This window comes from Podarcis tiliguerta, assembly GCF_965153285.1.
Source record: "Podarcis tiliguerta genome assembly, chromosome: 6".
Classification (NCBI taxonomy): domain Eukaryota; kingdom Metazoa; phylum Chordata; class Lepidosauria; order Squamata; family Lacertidae; genus Podarcis; species Podarcis tiliguerta.
The window spans coordinates 8,513,767-8,529,681 of NC_139539.1; the positions used below are offsets into that span (position 1 = coordinate 8,513,767).

At 46.9% G+C, this 15,915-nt stretch overlaps 1 protein-coding gene across 4 annotated transcripts in view; it reads left to right on the top strand.

Annotated features, from left to right (window-relative positions):
- Positions 1–15,915, top strand: part of NKAIN4 (sodium/potassium transporting ATPase interacting 4) — a gene marked incomplete at its 3' end in the record, with an annotated part of 305,839 nt that overhangs the window by 58,365 nt on the left and 231,559 nt on the right. For all 4 annotated transcript variants that reach the window (XR_014512872.1, XR_014512873.1, XM_083447700.1 and 1 more), the window contains exon 4: positions 2,195–2,392. Coding sequence is in view for 2 of the 4 variants with exons in the window: in XM_083447700.1 (XP_083303826.1) it covers positions 2,195–2,392 (198 nt within the window). The remainder of the gene's footprint in view (positions 1–2,194; positions 2,393–15,915) is intronic.

Sequence of the window (15,915 nt, forward strand, 5' to 3'; positions counted from 1 at the left end):
GGGACACTTGGAGGATCTGGAATATCCTGGTGACACCAGTTTGTTCCTATTAGGAATTGGTGTGTCCTTCCTATTCCTTGCAGATTCCTGAACTGTCCCCAGCATATAAAGGTAAAGGTAAAGGTACCCCTGCCCATACGGGCCAGTCTTGACAGATTCTAGGGTTGTGCGCCCATCTCACTCAAAGAGGCCGGGGGCCAGCGCTGTCCGGAGACACTTCCGGGTCACGTGGCCAGAGTGACATTGCTGCTCTGGCGAGCCAGAGCCGCACACGGAAACGCCGTTTACCTTCCCGCTAGTAAGCGGTCCCTATTTATCTAATTGCACCCGGGAGTGCTTTCGAACTGCTAGGTTGGCAGGCGCTGGGACCGAGCAACGGGAGCGCACCCCGCCGCGGGGATTCGAACTGCCGACCTTTCGATCGGCAAACCCTAGGCACTGAGGCTTTTACCCACAGCGCCACCCGCGTCCCATCCCCAGCATATAGTCAGCTACAAAATCGAGGGAAGCAAACATGGAACCGAGCAGGAAGGTGGGGAAAGTGCAAGGGAACCACATGATAACTGAAGCAGCAGAGGAGAGATGATTTGAAATTCTGCAGGGAGATGTACATTAAGCAGCTATTGATCATGCCAGGGGTCAGTTTCTTGGAGTAATTTGACCCAAGAGGTTAATTGTGACGGAGGTCAATAGAAGACCTGAATGTGCAATGCATCAGAATACCAAAGGGAATTGGCAAGAGAATTTATGGAGGATGCTTAGTGCTCGTGGCGCAGAGGAAATTAAACCAGTCCGTTAGGAAAATATTTCTTATGACTCCAGTTCTGGCTTGTCAGCTCGCACGAATGCAGTTGGTGTGTTTCCCTCTGTGAGTACACAGTATGCTATCTTTGTAGTTGGAGATGGAGGAGAAATTTAGTTTTGTTTGTGTGAGAATCTGTTTAATTTGCACTTCTTGAACCAGCTTGCGAACCATAGCCTTTGAAATTCACACTTTCCTGAATTTTGTGATCCAGCCAAACAAGATGTTTAAAAGTGCATATGTGATGTGCATAAAACATATATTAGGCAGAACTGCATGCCAGGCTGCATTATATACCGTATTTTTTGCTCTATAAGACTCACTTTTTCCCTCCTAAAAAGTAAGGGGAAATGTGTGTGCGTCTTATGGAGCGAATGCAGGCTGTGCAGCTATCCCAGAAAGCCAGAACAGCAAGAGGGATTGCTGCTTTCATTGCACAGCGATCCCTCTTGCTGTTCTGGCTTCTGAGATTCAGAATATTTTTTTTCCTTGTTTTCCTCCTCCAAAAACTAGGTGCATCTTGTGGTCTGGTGCGTCTTACAGAGCGAAAAATACGGTAAATGGAAATCACTGCAAAAATGGGCATATTTGTCAAAACCGAATACAAAAAAAGTGTGCTTTTAAGAGAAATCTGCAATAAAGGGATGGCAAATTTCCAGGAGGATTTTATAAAAAATAAATAAATCGCAAATTGCACAGAAATATGAGGCAGGATTCACCTAACTCGCCCCATCAGCGGAATCTCCATGGAAGGACTTTTGCTTGTGCAGCCTTACCTACTTTGCAGGGTCATTGTGATGATAAAACGGGGAAGGGACAGAACATGTACATCACCTTGAGATCCTTGGATTAAAAGTTGGGACATATATGTAATAATAAATAAATAAAATGGTACATGGTACTTATTTTTATTGTTATATTTTTGTAACCTGTTCAGGACCTTTTGGTGGGCTGCAAGTACAAATAATTAATAAATGAATAATGAATGAATAGCATTTCTAAGGCATTTGCAGAGGGCCTTCTCGGCGGTGGCACCCTCCCTGTGGAACGTCAAGGAAATAAACAACCATCTGACTTTTAGAAGGAATCTGAAGGCAGCCCTGTTTAGGAAAGTTTTTAATGTTTGATGTTTTATCCTGTTTTTAATATTCTGTTGGGAGCTGCCCAACAGAGTGGCTGGGGAAACCTAGCCAGATGGGTGGAGTATAATTAATAAATTATTATTATTATTTATTATAACCCTTTGCTCTCTTTAACTGAAGAAGCCAGGGTGCGGACCTGTGCAAAGTGAAAATCGATTCAGCAACAACAAGAGATTGGAAATGTGAACTCTTTAATTAGATTAGTATTCTGGGTTGTTGTTTTAATTGTGTGCGTTTTCTCCCTCTGCAGGACAGTGAGCTCTTGACTTTCAACATCTCACGGCACCAGTCCTGGTGGAGTGAAAACGGTCCTGGATGTGTAAGGAAGGAGACTCCCATGGCCGGCATCAAGGGCTTGGACAGCCATTCCTACGTCTCCGTGATCGGTTGCGCTTTGGAATATCGCTACATCGAGGTCATGCACAGTGCAATGCAGATTCTGGTGGCGGTGAGTGACGCCCTCAAAGCCCGCAAATCTGAAACTGGGCCTGTTTCAGCAATTCAAAACGGCCACGTTTGGATATTGGATATCCCAGGTGCCAATTTCAATGCAATACTGTCATACCTCTTCTTGCGAACACTTCATGTTGCATTTTTCCGGGTTAAGAACGCGGCAAACCCAGAAGTGTTTACTTCCGGGTTTTGCTGTGCATGCAGAAGCGTTCTGAGCGGTTTGCACTGCACAGAAACGTTCTGCACGGTTTGCACATGCACAGAAGCACTCTATTGCACTTCGCACATGCGCAGAAGTGCTGCTCTGGTTACGGACTTTTCAGGGTGCGAACGGCACCCCGGAACGGGTTGTGTCTGCAACCAGAGGTGCCACTGTATATGGGGGGGGGCAGGTAAGTCCTGCCATTCATAATCGGTCGCAAGATGCAGCTTATGCACAACATTTGAATGGCAATGCCCATTAACTTGTGGCTGGGGGCTGGTCCCCTCAAATATTTCATTGGGGGAGCCAAAGGGACCTCAGCCCCTAAGAGTTGGCTCCTTTGCTAGATATTTAAAAGGCATATTTTGAATTCATGTTTCCAGTGGGTTGTGCCACATGTTCTCTTGTGTGTGAAAGAGAGAGTTGTGGGGAGAGAAAAAGGGAAAGTGAATAAATCAGTTTGTATTGCAAGCTAAGCCAAACCATGGCCCAGTGTAAACCAAGGGTTCAGGTTCCTGGTGTGAAGTTCATGGTTGCTATGCTGCTGCTCCACTTCTGCTGCTGCTGCTGTGTTTCTTAGGGCTATGCCACGGTTTGGGGTAGCATCACATATCAACCCCAGGCTCATAGTTTGTCTCATTGAATCGTAGAATCGTAAAGTTGGAAAGAATCCCAGGGGTCATCTAGTCCAACCCCCTGCAATGCAGGAATCTCAACTAAAGTCTCACTCCAGAAAAACAACCAATGGGTGATCCATGGTTTGTTCTTCATTTACTGCTCATGGTTTGTCTGGGGGAAACAAACCACAAGCCTGAGTTTGGACGTAAGGTAAAGGTAAAAGTAAAAGACCCCTGGATAGCTAAGTCCAATCAAAGGTGACTATGGGGTTGTGGCGCTCATCTCGCTTTCAGGCCAAGGGAGCCAGTGTTTGTCCACAGACAGCTTTCTGGGTCATGCAGCCAGCATGACTAAACCACTTCTGGTGCAACGGAACACCGTGACAGAAACCAGAGCGCACGGAAACACCATTTACCTTCCCACTGCAGTGGTACCTATTTATCTACTTGCACTGGTGTGCTTTTGAACTGCTAGGTTGCCAGGAGCTGGGACAGAGCAACGGGTGCTCACTCCATTGTGGGGATTCAAACCACTGACCTTCCGATTGGCAAGCCCAAGAGGCTCAGTGGTTTAGACCACAGCACCACTCGTGTCCCTTGCCACCGCGTAATGGTAAGCAAAACTGTGGCTGAGTCATGCATTAGTGCAGCAGGACCAAGGGAGGAGACAAGCAACTGTGATCTTTGGTCTGGGAATCCACTCCTTTGCTAGTTCAAGCTAAGCCACTGTTTGGTTCAGCATTACGTGTGAATCGGGATTATAAATTCCATTTGGATATTTCAATCCACGGAGCTTTGGTGGCCAGGGGGAAACAGGACATGACACCAGCACCTTTGATAGTTGTGCAAAAGAGGGAATTTCTGTGGATGTAGCCAGATCTAACCCAAGACATTTCTAAGACGGAAGCTCCTCCGCTTCCATGTTCAGAAGGCAACTGGACTTGGGGTTGACTCAAACATCCATGCTGGCAACAGGACAGCAGCAACCCCCAGCACACCTGAGAGCTGCTGGCTATATTAGCTTAGAGCACTCTTGCTCCTGCCCTCCAGCAGAAGGGAAGAGCCAAGGAGGTGCTGTGGCAAACCAAGGGCAGGAGGACAGTATTGATTTAGAACAGTGGTTTGCAGAGGGGCATAGTCCAGAGGGGGAAAGCTGGGAAATACTGGGTGAGGGACACCTAGAAGAGGGAACACCAGGAGAGAGACAGCTGGCAGATTCAGTGTCCTTGGACAGCATTCCTGATCCCCCTTCACCTAGGACTAGACGGGCTCTGAGAGTGATAGAACAGAAAGCGCAGAGACAACAAGCTCAGATTACCTGACATAGGAGTGACGTAGATTAATGGAGACATTAATCTCTTTGTCTCTCGCTATGATTATTAAAGAAACTATCTGGTAAGAACGCTCCTTTCATTTGTTGTTTTTAGTCATTTAGTTGTGTCCAACTCTTCATGACCTCATGGATCAGAGCATGCCAGGCACTCCTGTCTTCCACTGCCTCCTGCAGTTTCGTCAAACTCATGCTGGTAGCTTCGAGAACACTGTCCAACCATCTCGTCCTCTGTCATCCCCTTCTTCTTGTGCCCTCCATCTTTTCCAACATCAGGGTCTTTTCCAGGGAGTCTTCTCTTCTCATGAGGCGGCCAAAGTATTGGAGCCTCAGCTTCAGGATCTGTCCTTCCAGTGATCACTCAGGGATGATTTCCTTCAGAATGGAGAGGTTTGATCTTTCATTTGATCTGCTTAATTACTGCCACCGGGGGTGGGACCTGATTCCCCAAAGCCCGACACCTGAGGTGGTTGCTTCCCTCTGCCCAATGACCTTGGACGTAGCATGTGTGTGTGGACACAAACTTGATTTTTGACTCCTGTTGATGACAGGAGTCATCGTCAACTTGCTGATTTCAGTACTTGAACACTGTGGCTGAGATCTAAGGTGCTCTTTAGTGGGGACTTTTGACTTTTGAACAGGATTGAGATCACACGGAAAATGCTTCTGAAATTCCCCTTGGTTTCATGGAGAGACTGTGGAGGAGAGACAACAGAAGCATGATGCCAAAGCCCCCTTGGGAACATACAAATAACTTCAAAGTTCTTTGGATCCTGCCCCATCCGAAGCAAACAAACAACAAACCCCTACACTCATTGCCCTAAATCCAACAGTAATTAAAAATTACATAAACTTGATGTGTGTGTGTGCAATAATATGATGGATTTCCCCACTCGTCTCAAATTCTTTTCTTTTTTTTAAAAAAAAATTACTTTTTGAACAATTTAAACACTACAAAACAAAACAAAAACAAAAAACGAAAAAAGAACAATACAATACAATACAACACAAAAATACTATATAACACTAACACATTAAACTAACAAAACCAAACAAAAACAATTTGAAACACTCAAACAGTTTCAATATCTTATCTTCCATTCACTTATTTCACCGACCTCCTCTCACCTCCCTTTTTGTATTCCACTTCTATCAATTATTTCAGCAATTCCTTTCCATCTTCCTCTGTTTTCTGTCCTATAATTATCTTAACACATTCTAACCTTATTTTAGCTATAATATTCTATTAATCTATTTATACTTAAGTCCTTGTAAGATTTCTACTAAAGCCAAATAACTTCATTCCACCATTCTTTTAACATTCATTAATTTTGCAATATTTATGTAAATAATCTTTAAACTTTTTCCAGTCTTCTTCCACCGACTCTTCTCCCTGGTCTCGGATTCTGCCGGTCATTTCCTCCAATTCCTCATCTCAAATTCTTTTCAACCTGTACAAAACAAGCCCTTCAGCCCATTACACCAGGATGTGGCTCTGGTGCTGAGAGAGATTGTTCATTTAAAGTAAACCCAGGAAGAAGAAAAACAAAGAGAAGCAAGGCTCAGGCTGATGTAGAAAGAGCATTTCCTCAGCAATAGGTACATCAAAAACTTTACCAGCCAGCGTGACTGCGATTTAAATATTTATGTGTGAGCGTCGGGGAAGAAGAAGAAGAAGTTGCAGAAAGGGAGAGAATCCAATTAGGCAAAGGCTGTGTGCGTCTCCCCCCAAGGATATAATAATACACCCCGTCAGAAAACAAAGCCATTCTGACGCGCACTCCCCCCCCCCCCGCTTCTGTTCCTGCAGACGCCAGCAGTTTGCACAAAAGTTGCCATCAAATGTCACAGCGCTTATGTTTACCCATACCCTCAATTATTTATTTTTTTCATTAACATGCCACAGTAATTGGTGCCGCCCGGTAATTGATTCTCGTTTGCTGCGGAGTAAACTGAAACAAAAAGTCTATTGTCTTCATAAAATGCCACTAGAGCGCGTGCACATTTTCTAGCATCTCAGCAATGGAAGCCACCGTCTTTTAAAATCTGCTTTGCTTTGTTTTGCATGAATATAGCACTGTATATTTTCACCAAGGGAGCTGATCTTAGTCCTCCCTGTCGCATGACAAATGTCACGTGTGAATCAGAGAACCAGAGCTATGGCAAGGCAGCAATTTTATAAACCAGGATGAATTCATGGTCAAATCTGTGGATGTGAGAGCAGGATGCTAGAATAGATGAGCCACTGGCCTGACCCAGCAGATTCTTCTTACATTTTCTTCCCCTGTATGAATATATTCCTAGGGATGGCCAACGCTGGCTGCATTCAGATATCACAGATCTTTACTTTACCTGATAATTTCTGCACTCTATGTGATCTTTCTCACAATGCAAATGCCGCTTCTGAAAATCTAGTGGCATTCATTTCCAAGTTGTTTCCAGAAAAGAAAAGAAAAAACAGATTGCAACCCGATTAACTCAGAAAATCACGAGAGTTTGGTGCTGCAAATTCACACAACAAAATATGTAGAGGTGTTCTAAAAGGTAAAGGCAAAGGTACTCCTGAGCATTAGGTCCAGCACGCTCATCTCACTTTATTGGCCGAGGGAGCCGGCGTACAGCTTCCGGGTCATGTGGCCAGCATGACTAAGCCGCTTCTGGCGAACCAGAGCAGCGCACGGAAACGCCGATTACCTTCCCGCCGGAGCGGTACCTATTTATCTACTTGCACTTTGACATGCTTTCAAACTGCTAGCAAGGACCGAGCAACAGGAGCTCACCCTGTCGCGGGGATTCAAACCGCCGACCTTCTGATTGGCAAGTCCTAGGCTCTGTGGTTTAACCCACAGCGCCACCTGCGTCCCTATTATTATTATTGACGACAAAAATATGAGGCCTTGCAAGATGTCCCTGAGAGACAGAAACTTGGTTGCTCACTAGGGAGGTCAACTTTAGAGTGTGCACACACAGAGGGGAACATCATGCACACTTGGGGGTGCATTGCGGACACTCGGCGGTTCACCAAAGCACAAATAAGGTTCAGCTTTGGGGCAGATGATGCCATCTGTGGGTGCAATTGGGCTTGCACACGGCCTGCATTTCCTTACCCTTGCTGGCTGAGTGGGGAAAGAGGCCCTTTCCTTTGTGAAAGATGTGGAGGGGAAAAAGCCCTTAGGGAAAACTGGGACTAATCAGATGCTGCTTGGCTATCCAGGGCCTTGCAGCCCTTGTCTCTGAGGGTTAAAGGCAGCCTTGCCTGTCTTCTTAATCTCATTTAAACGCAAATAGGAGCAGAACAGGCTTTACCCTTCCACTCCCCCTCCCTGACCCACTGTGCTACAGACAAGTTGAATGGCTATTTTTCGGTGGCGTTCTTGACCCTGCCTCCCTGGAAAGTACCGTATTTTTTGCTCTATAAGACTCACTTTTCCCCTCCTAAAAAGTAAGGGGAAATGTGTGTGCGTCTTATGGAGCGAATGCAGGCTGCACAGCTATCCCAGAAGCCAGAACAGCAAGAGGGATTGCTGCTTTTACTGCACAGCGATCCCTCTTGCTGTTCTGGCTTCTGAGATTCAGAATTTTTCCCCCTTGTTTTCCTCCTCCAAAAACTAGGTGCGTCTTGTGGTCTGGTGCGTCTTATAGAGCGAAAAATACGGTAAAAGAGAGGGAGAGATAGGAGGGGTTCGCCCTGTTGCACTCCTCATTTGCTGGGTTTTTGCCAGGGTACAGAGACCTGTGCTAATTGAAAGATCTGTGTGTGTGTGTGTGTGTGTGTGTGTGTGTGTGTGTGTTTCTCAAGCCCTTTCTAGTCCTACACATGAAAGTAGCTTTCATATGCTACATCAAGGTGTGGACATCATCTGTGCAGGTTTGCTGCACATCTCCCCTCCCTGTTTGCTGCTTTGTCTTTTCCAAAATATCCATTCCACTTTAATAGTTTTTGAAAAGCAGGAGGCAGGCAGGTGTGGAGGACTCCCTGGTCCTGAATGGGGTAACTGTGCCCCTGAAGGACCAGGTACGCAGCCTGGGGTCATTTTGGACTCACAGCTGTGCATGGAGGAGCAGGTCAATTCTGTGTCCAGGGCAGTTGTTCATCAGCTCCATCTGGTACACAGGATGAGACCCTACCTGCCCGCGGACTGTCTCGCCAGAGTGGTGCATGCTCTGGTTATCTCCCGCTTGGACTACTGCAATGTGCTCTACGTGGGGCTACCTTTGAAGGTGACCCGGAAACTACAACTAATCCAGAACGTGGCAGCTAGACTGGTGACTGGGAGCGGCTGCCGAGACCACATAACACCGGTCTTAAAAGACCTAAATTGGCTCCCAGTACGTGTTGGTGCTGACGTTTAAAGACCTAATGGCCTCTGTCCAATATATCTGAAGGAGAGTCTCCACCCCCATCGTTCAGCCCAGACACTGAGGTCCGGCGCCGAGGGCCTTCTGGCGGTTCCCTCACTGCGAGAAGCCAAGTTACAGGGAACCAGGCAGAGGGCCTTCTCAGTAGTGGCACCCACCTGTGGAATGCCCTCCCACCAGATGTCAAAGAGAAAAACAACTACCAGACTTTTAGAAGACATCTGAAGGCAGCACTGCTTAGGGAAGCTTTTAATGTTTGACGGTCTATTGTATTTTAATACTTTGTTGGAAGCCACCCAGAGTGGCTGGGGAAACCCAGCCAGATGGGCGGGGTATAAATATATTATTATTATTATTATTAATTATTATTATTATTATTATTATTATTATTATTATTATTGCTACAGGCACGCCAATTGGGAGGGGGAGGCAGGGACTAGGCCCCCCCAATTTTTGAATGAAGGGGACAGGCCCCTCAAAGTTCTGTGGCGGCCATGTGCCTCCGCAGCTGCACAGCACAGAGTTGGGACTCAGGATGAGGTCAAAGTGCTTAGAATCATAGAATCATAGAATCATAGAGTTGGAAGAGACCACAAGGGCCATCGAGTCCAACTCCCTGCCAAGCAGTAAACACCATCAGAGCACTCCTGACATATGGTTGTCAAGCCTCTGCTTAAAGACCTCCAAAGAAGGAGACTCCACCACACTCCTTGGCAGCAAATTCCACTGTCGAACAGCTCTTACTGTCAGGAAGTTCTTCCTAATGTTTAGGTGGAATCTTCTTTCTTGTAGTTTGGATCCATTGCTCCGTGTCCGCTTCTCTGGAGCAGCAGAAAACAACCTTTCTCCCTCCTCTATGTGACATCCTTTTATATATTTGAACATGGCTATCATATCACCCCTTAACCTCCTCTTCTCCAGGCTAAACATGCCCAGCTCCCTTAGCCGTTCCTCATAAGGCATCGTTTCCAGGCCTTTGACCATTTTGGTTGCCCTCCTCTGGACACGTTCCAGTTTGTCAGTGTCCTTCTTGAACTGTGGTGCCCAGAACTGGACACATTGCTTGTATGGCAACCCAGGAGGGAGGGAAGATGGATCGTTTAGTTCCAAGATCCCACGTGCCAAAATGGAGTTAGGAAATGTCTCCCCATTTTCATTGCCTGTTGGCTGTTTCCATTTCCAAACGACAGCCTGGAACGCTCCCAGGAAGATGGCAAATGTTGACTTTGACGGCAGATGCTACAGCGAAAGCTAGAATGAGAGCCACCGGCATATGCTACATTTCCACCAGTAATAATTGCCCCCCAGCAAATGAAGGGAGTGTGTGTGGGGGAAAACAAAGGTTGCAGGCTGCCATCTGCACATTGCCGTGATTTCGTCTTCACCAGCTGCTGGTGGGAGCTTGCCTGCAATTCCGAAATGCGGACAAGAGCTTGGGTGTTGCTGGGGCCTGCCCCCCACCTCCAGTATGGCCAAAGAGAATAATTTTGCTCCATTGGATTTCATATGACACATAAAATTAAATATATGGCTGTATGGTGAAAGATTCCTGTTCTGATTATCAATAAATGTTTTAAGGGGTTGCTTTTAAGAGTAGCTTGCAGGATTAAAACATACAACAAAACCCTTTTAAACCAAAGTCAGCAGTAAACAATAAAGAGGCAGTCGGCCCCACAGTAAAAATGGAAAGCGTAATGCTGGTGGTCAACAAAAGAGGTTTAAAGACTCTCTCAAAGCAAATGTAGTATAAACACTGACAACTGGGAAACACTGGCCTGCGAGCACTCCAATTGGAGAACAGCCTTTACCAAAGGTGTCATGGGTTTTGAAGACACTCAAACTCAGGACGCAAGGGAGAAAGGTGCTAAGAGGAAGGCATGCTTGGCAAACCCTCACCATGATCAACTCCTTCCTGGAAACCAATGTCCCCACTGTGGAAGGAAGTGTGGATCCAGAATTGGTCTCCACAGTCACTTACAGACTCACTGCTAAAACGGAGTTTATGGAAGACAATCTGTCTTTGCTACAAGGGATCGCTAAAGAAGAAGAAAGAATACAATTCAGTACAGTGGTATCTTGAGTTACAGACGCTTCAGGTTACAGACTCCACTAACCCAGAAATAGTACCTCGGTTTACGAACTTTGCTTCAGAATGAAAACAGAAATTGTGCGGCGGCAGCACGGCGGCAGGGAAGGCCCCATTAGCTAAAGTGGTACCTCAGGTTAAGAACAGTTTCAGATTAAGAACGGACCTCCAGAATGAATTAAGTTCTTAAGCCGAGGTACCACTGTAATAAAACGCTGCCAATGGCACATCTGCACCATAAGTTTAAAGTGCTGTTATACTAGTTCGCCAGTAGTGACTCTCCGCTCCCCACAAAGAATCCTGGGAACTATAGTTTGCTCAGGGCCTTGAGAGTAGTTATGAGACCCCTATTCACCTCACAGAGCTACAGTTCCCAGAGTGGTTTAACAATCAACCCTTTCCCCCCTGGATCTCTGGTAGCTTTTAGGAGGGGAACTAGGATCTCCTAACAACTCTCAGCACTCTTACCTAATCTGGGACACTGTGATCTAAACCATAGAGCCTCTTCAGCTTCCCTGTCGGAAGGTCTGCAGTTCAAATCCCTGCGACGGAGTGAGCTCCCATTGCTCTGTCCCAGCTCCTGTCAACCTAGCAGTTCGAAAGCACACCAGTACAAGTAGATAAATAGGTACTGCTGCAGCGGGAAGGTATACGGCGTTTCCATGTGCTCTGGCTTCCGTCACGGTGTCCCGTTGCGCCAGAAGCGGTTTAGTCCTTGCTGGCCACATGACCCGGAAAACTGTCTGTGGACAAACGCCAGCTCCCTTGGCCTGAAGTGAGATGAGTGCTGCACCTCATAGTCACCTTTGACTGGACTTAAAAATCCAGGTGTCCTTTACCTTACCTTTTACCTTTACTCAGATCAGATCAGGCGAACCCCTTTTGATATGGTGGATCCTTCTTCCATCGGTAATAATGATAAGGCCTGCCAGACCCAAGACAAAAGGCTTTCCAGAGACAGGGGGCCATCACAAAGAAGGCGCTATCCTAGAACTCAACTATCTAACTGCTATCAGAGGCGGGCAGGAGAGAGTGCCTGTCGCTGACCTTAACATGCAGGCAGGCTAAGATGAGTGCATAAGAAGGTAAGATGAACCTACTGCTCTGAGCTCTAGCAAGAAGAATGCCCAGTGGCCCTGGCATCCTTTCCCAACCTGGTGCCCTCCAAATGCAGTTGGACTCCAGTTCCCATGATTTCCCAAGTTAACAGAATTGCAAATAGATGTGGGGCTTTTAACATGGAAAGGGCCATGCTGATTGGAATCGATCTCTGTGTAACAATGGTGGGCTTTAAGCTTCCCAACCAAGCCTCTATCACTGCACATTTGCGCATTTGCACAAGGGCCCTTCGGGGCTGCCCTAGCCATCTGCCTGAAAATAGAAAGCAAGGGAGGTGGGGTCACATTTGTCCTCAGGGCCGTCTTTACCCGGGGGTGCAAGGGTGCGGGGCACCCGGGCGCTGAATTCTGGGGGGCGCCAAATGTATACCTACTGCATACCAGTCCCTCTGGATCGGTGGCAGTGAAAAGCAATAGAAAGTCCCCTCCTCCATTGCTCTGTTACTCTGTAGTGTCAAATATTCCTGAAGAGTCAGGAAACAAAAGCAGGTTTTTCCACCTGCGTTCTTGTTACAGGTGAGCAATCCCCCCTCAAAAAAGCTCAACAACTTTGAGTTCGGCCCCCTAAAAAAAAAGCTCAATAAAAGTTAATTTGGGGGCAGCTAAACTAAATTTGAGGGACGCCAGTGGCGCTGTGGTCAAAACCACAGAGCCTAGGACTTGCTGATCGGAAGGTCGGTAGTTCGAATCCCCACGACCGGATGAGCTCCTGTTGCTCGGTCCCTGCTCCTGCCAACCTAGCAGTTTGAAAGCACGTCAAAAGTGCAAGTAGATAAATAGGTACCGCTCCGGCGGGAAGGTAAACGGCGTTTCTGTGCGCTGCTCTGGTTTGCCAGAAGCGGCTTAGTCATGCTGGCCACATGACCCGGAAGCTGTATGCCGGCTCCCTCGACCAATAAAGCGAGATGAGCGCCGCAACCCCAGAGTCGGCCATGACTGGACCTAATGGTCAGGGCTTCCCTTTACCCTTAAACTAAATTTGGGGGCACTGGGCGGATCTTTGCATCCTGGCGGCGCATATGCTAAAGAAAGCCCTGTTTGTCCTGCACCAGAGGCGACCCCCAAACCAGCTAGGGAGACAGCTTGCTGTAGCTTTTAGCACCTCCATAAGCAGCGAATGTGGCTGTTGTCAAACCAGTATCTGTTCAGGGCTGCCCTGAGTCGCCAGGCGACTTCCTGTAACAACTTCATGGTGCGTTCTGGCACCTATTTTTCTTGTGGGGGGGCGCTGCCCAGAACTGCAGTGCTGAAGGGCTAAGGATGCTTGATCTCTATTGCCAATCCAGCTCTCTCTTCCTTTCCCTTTAGGCTCCATCTGAAAGCAGAATAATGATGAGTTCTCTGCATAACCGTTTGGTTATCTGTGCAGCTCTTTTAATCTTCTCTGTGAAGTCCGCCCCTCCTACCTCTTTACCATTTCCCCCTCCTTCCAGGTCTCTTCGATTTCTGATTAAAATATTTAAAACTGGGCAAATGGAAAGGAACTTTAATGTAGGTCAGAACTTGACCCTCAAATATTTGAAGAGCATTACTTTTTAAATCTTGGGGGGCGTGCGTGGATGTCTGGAGGACGGGAGAGACATGAGGGAGGGTCTATTATTCATAGCGCCGTTTTTCTTTCAAAGCAACTTTAATTTGAAAAGAAGTCTCCATAGTTCACTTTATTTTATTTAAAGAAGAATAAGGGCCTGATTTCATGAGGTGCGGTATGAACTGTGCCGGTTAGAGTCATGTATAATTCAGGCTCTGAAATTACAAGTTGGAATCTCTTGTCTTTCAAATGGTAGATTTACATTTCCAGACAGTTACACAGATGAAGTTGAGGGAGCAGCGTCAGGCCGCAGAGACTGGCATGGCTCCATTAAAGGCTTCTGGGAAATCGGGTCTTATATTTTAGCGCATTCTGGATATGTCTCCCAGAGGGACGAGAGAGCGGGGGCTGCTTAGCACTTGACGGATTCCTGCCTCCAACAAGAGGAAAAGAGATGGAGGGAAAGAGGCGAATGCGAAATCAAACGCCAAGTGGGATCAAAACCTGAGAGCAACCTCAATTGCCAGGGAACCATAGGAACGGAGGAAGCTGTCTTATACTGAGTCAGACCATTGGTCTGTCAACCTCAGTATTGTCTACACTGGCAGGCAGCAGCCCCACAGGGTTTGAGACAAAAGACCCCATACCCTCCAACATTTCTCTGATGAAAATAGGGACGTCCTATTCAACAACAACAACAACAGGGAATGTCCCAGTCCCTCTAGGTGTCCCTATTTTCCAGGGACAATCTCAGATTTACAGAAGCCGTCCTGGTTTCTGATATGATCCTGGAATGTCCTGTTTTTCCTTAGTATGTCCCTATTTTCACCGGAGAAATGTTGGAAGGTATGGAGTTTTGCCAGCCCCAAGCCAAGGAGATAAGTAACTATACAACCTACAGAAGACATCTGAAGGTAGCCTTTTATGGGGAAGGTTTTTTTTAAAAAAATGTTTAATGTTCTATTATGTTTTTATATATGTTGGTAGCCACCTAGAGTGGCTGGAGCAACCCAGTCAGAACAACAACAACAACAACAACTGAATAGGACATCCCTATTTTCATCAGGGGATGCGGGTGGCGCTGTGGGTTAAACCACAGAGCCTAGGACTTGCCGATCAGAAGGTCAGTGGTTCTAATCCCCGCGACAGGGTGAGCTCCCGTTGCTTGGTCCCTGCTCCTGCCAACATAGCAGTTCAAAAGCATGTCAAAGTGCAAGTAGATAAATAGGTACCACTCCAGCGGGAAGGTAAACGCCGTTTCCGTGCGCTGCTCTGGTTCGCCAGAAGCGGCCTGGTAATTCTGGCCATATGATCCGGAAGCTGTACGCCGGCTCCCTCGGCCAATAAAGCGAGATGAGTGCCACAACCCCAGAGTCGGCCAAGACTGGACCTAATGGTCAGGGGTCCCTTTACCTTTTTTTCATCAGAGAAATGTCGGAGGGTATGAGAGCTGCGTCTTCAGCATAATGAAGCTGGCAGATGTGCCTCTGCGGGGAGTAAATTCCACAACTGAGCGGCTTCCACAGACAACGGCCTTTTCCCAGGAGTTTCCTCTCAGCACCCAGAGTTCATTCAGGAAACCACGATTGTTTAAAGTGGTATGATTGTGCTGTAAATGTGCAATGTAGATGGTGCTTCTTGGGCTCACAGCCTCTCTGTACCCGGGTGCAAGGAAATCTGGCCTATTGCCTCTGGGCAGGAATCTCCTGCTTAATCAGAATTCTGTTTCCAGCCTGCCCAGCTGATGACCCAAGAAACTGAACACAGTCGACCAGCACATCTGCCGTGGTCTCCCAGATGTTTGACAAAGGAGCACAGGAAGCTATCTCATACGGAACCCGTTCATTGGTCCCTGTAGCTCATTATTGCCTACAATAACTTGGCTCTCCAGGGCTAGAGAAAGGCATCTACTTTGAGATGCCAGGAACTGAACATAGCTGTCAAGCGTCCCTTATATGGCGGGACAGTCCCTTATCCCAGTGCCATGTCCCGCTGCTGTCCCTTATTGATGTCCCTTAAATAAGCTACTGAAGGTAATGGGGCCCTTTCTATGTCCAGCTGTCCTTTGTCAACAACAAATTGTTGCTGTTTTTTGTGTGTTGAATATATGCTATATGGTAATTTATGGACCTAATAGGTATCTAAAGCCATTTGGACGCAACAAAATATGTATTTTATCAAAGTAACTGTTGATCCCTTATTTTGGCTACTGATCCCTTATTTTCGAGGCTGCTGGTCCCTTATTTTCAAATCTGTAAGGTGACAGCTATGGAAC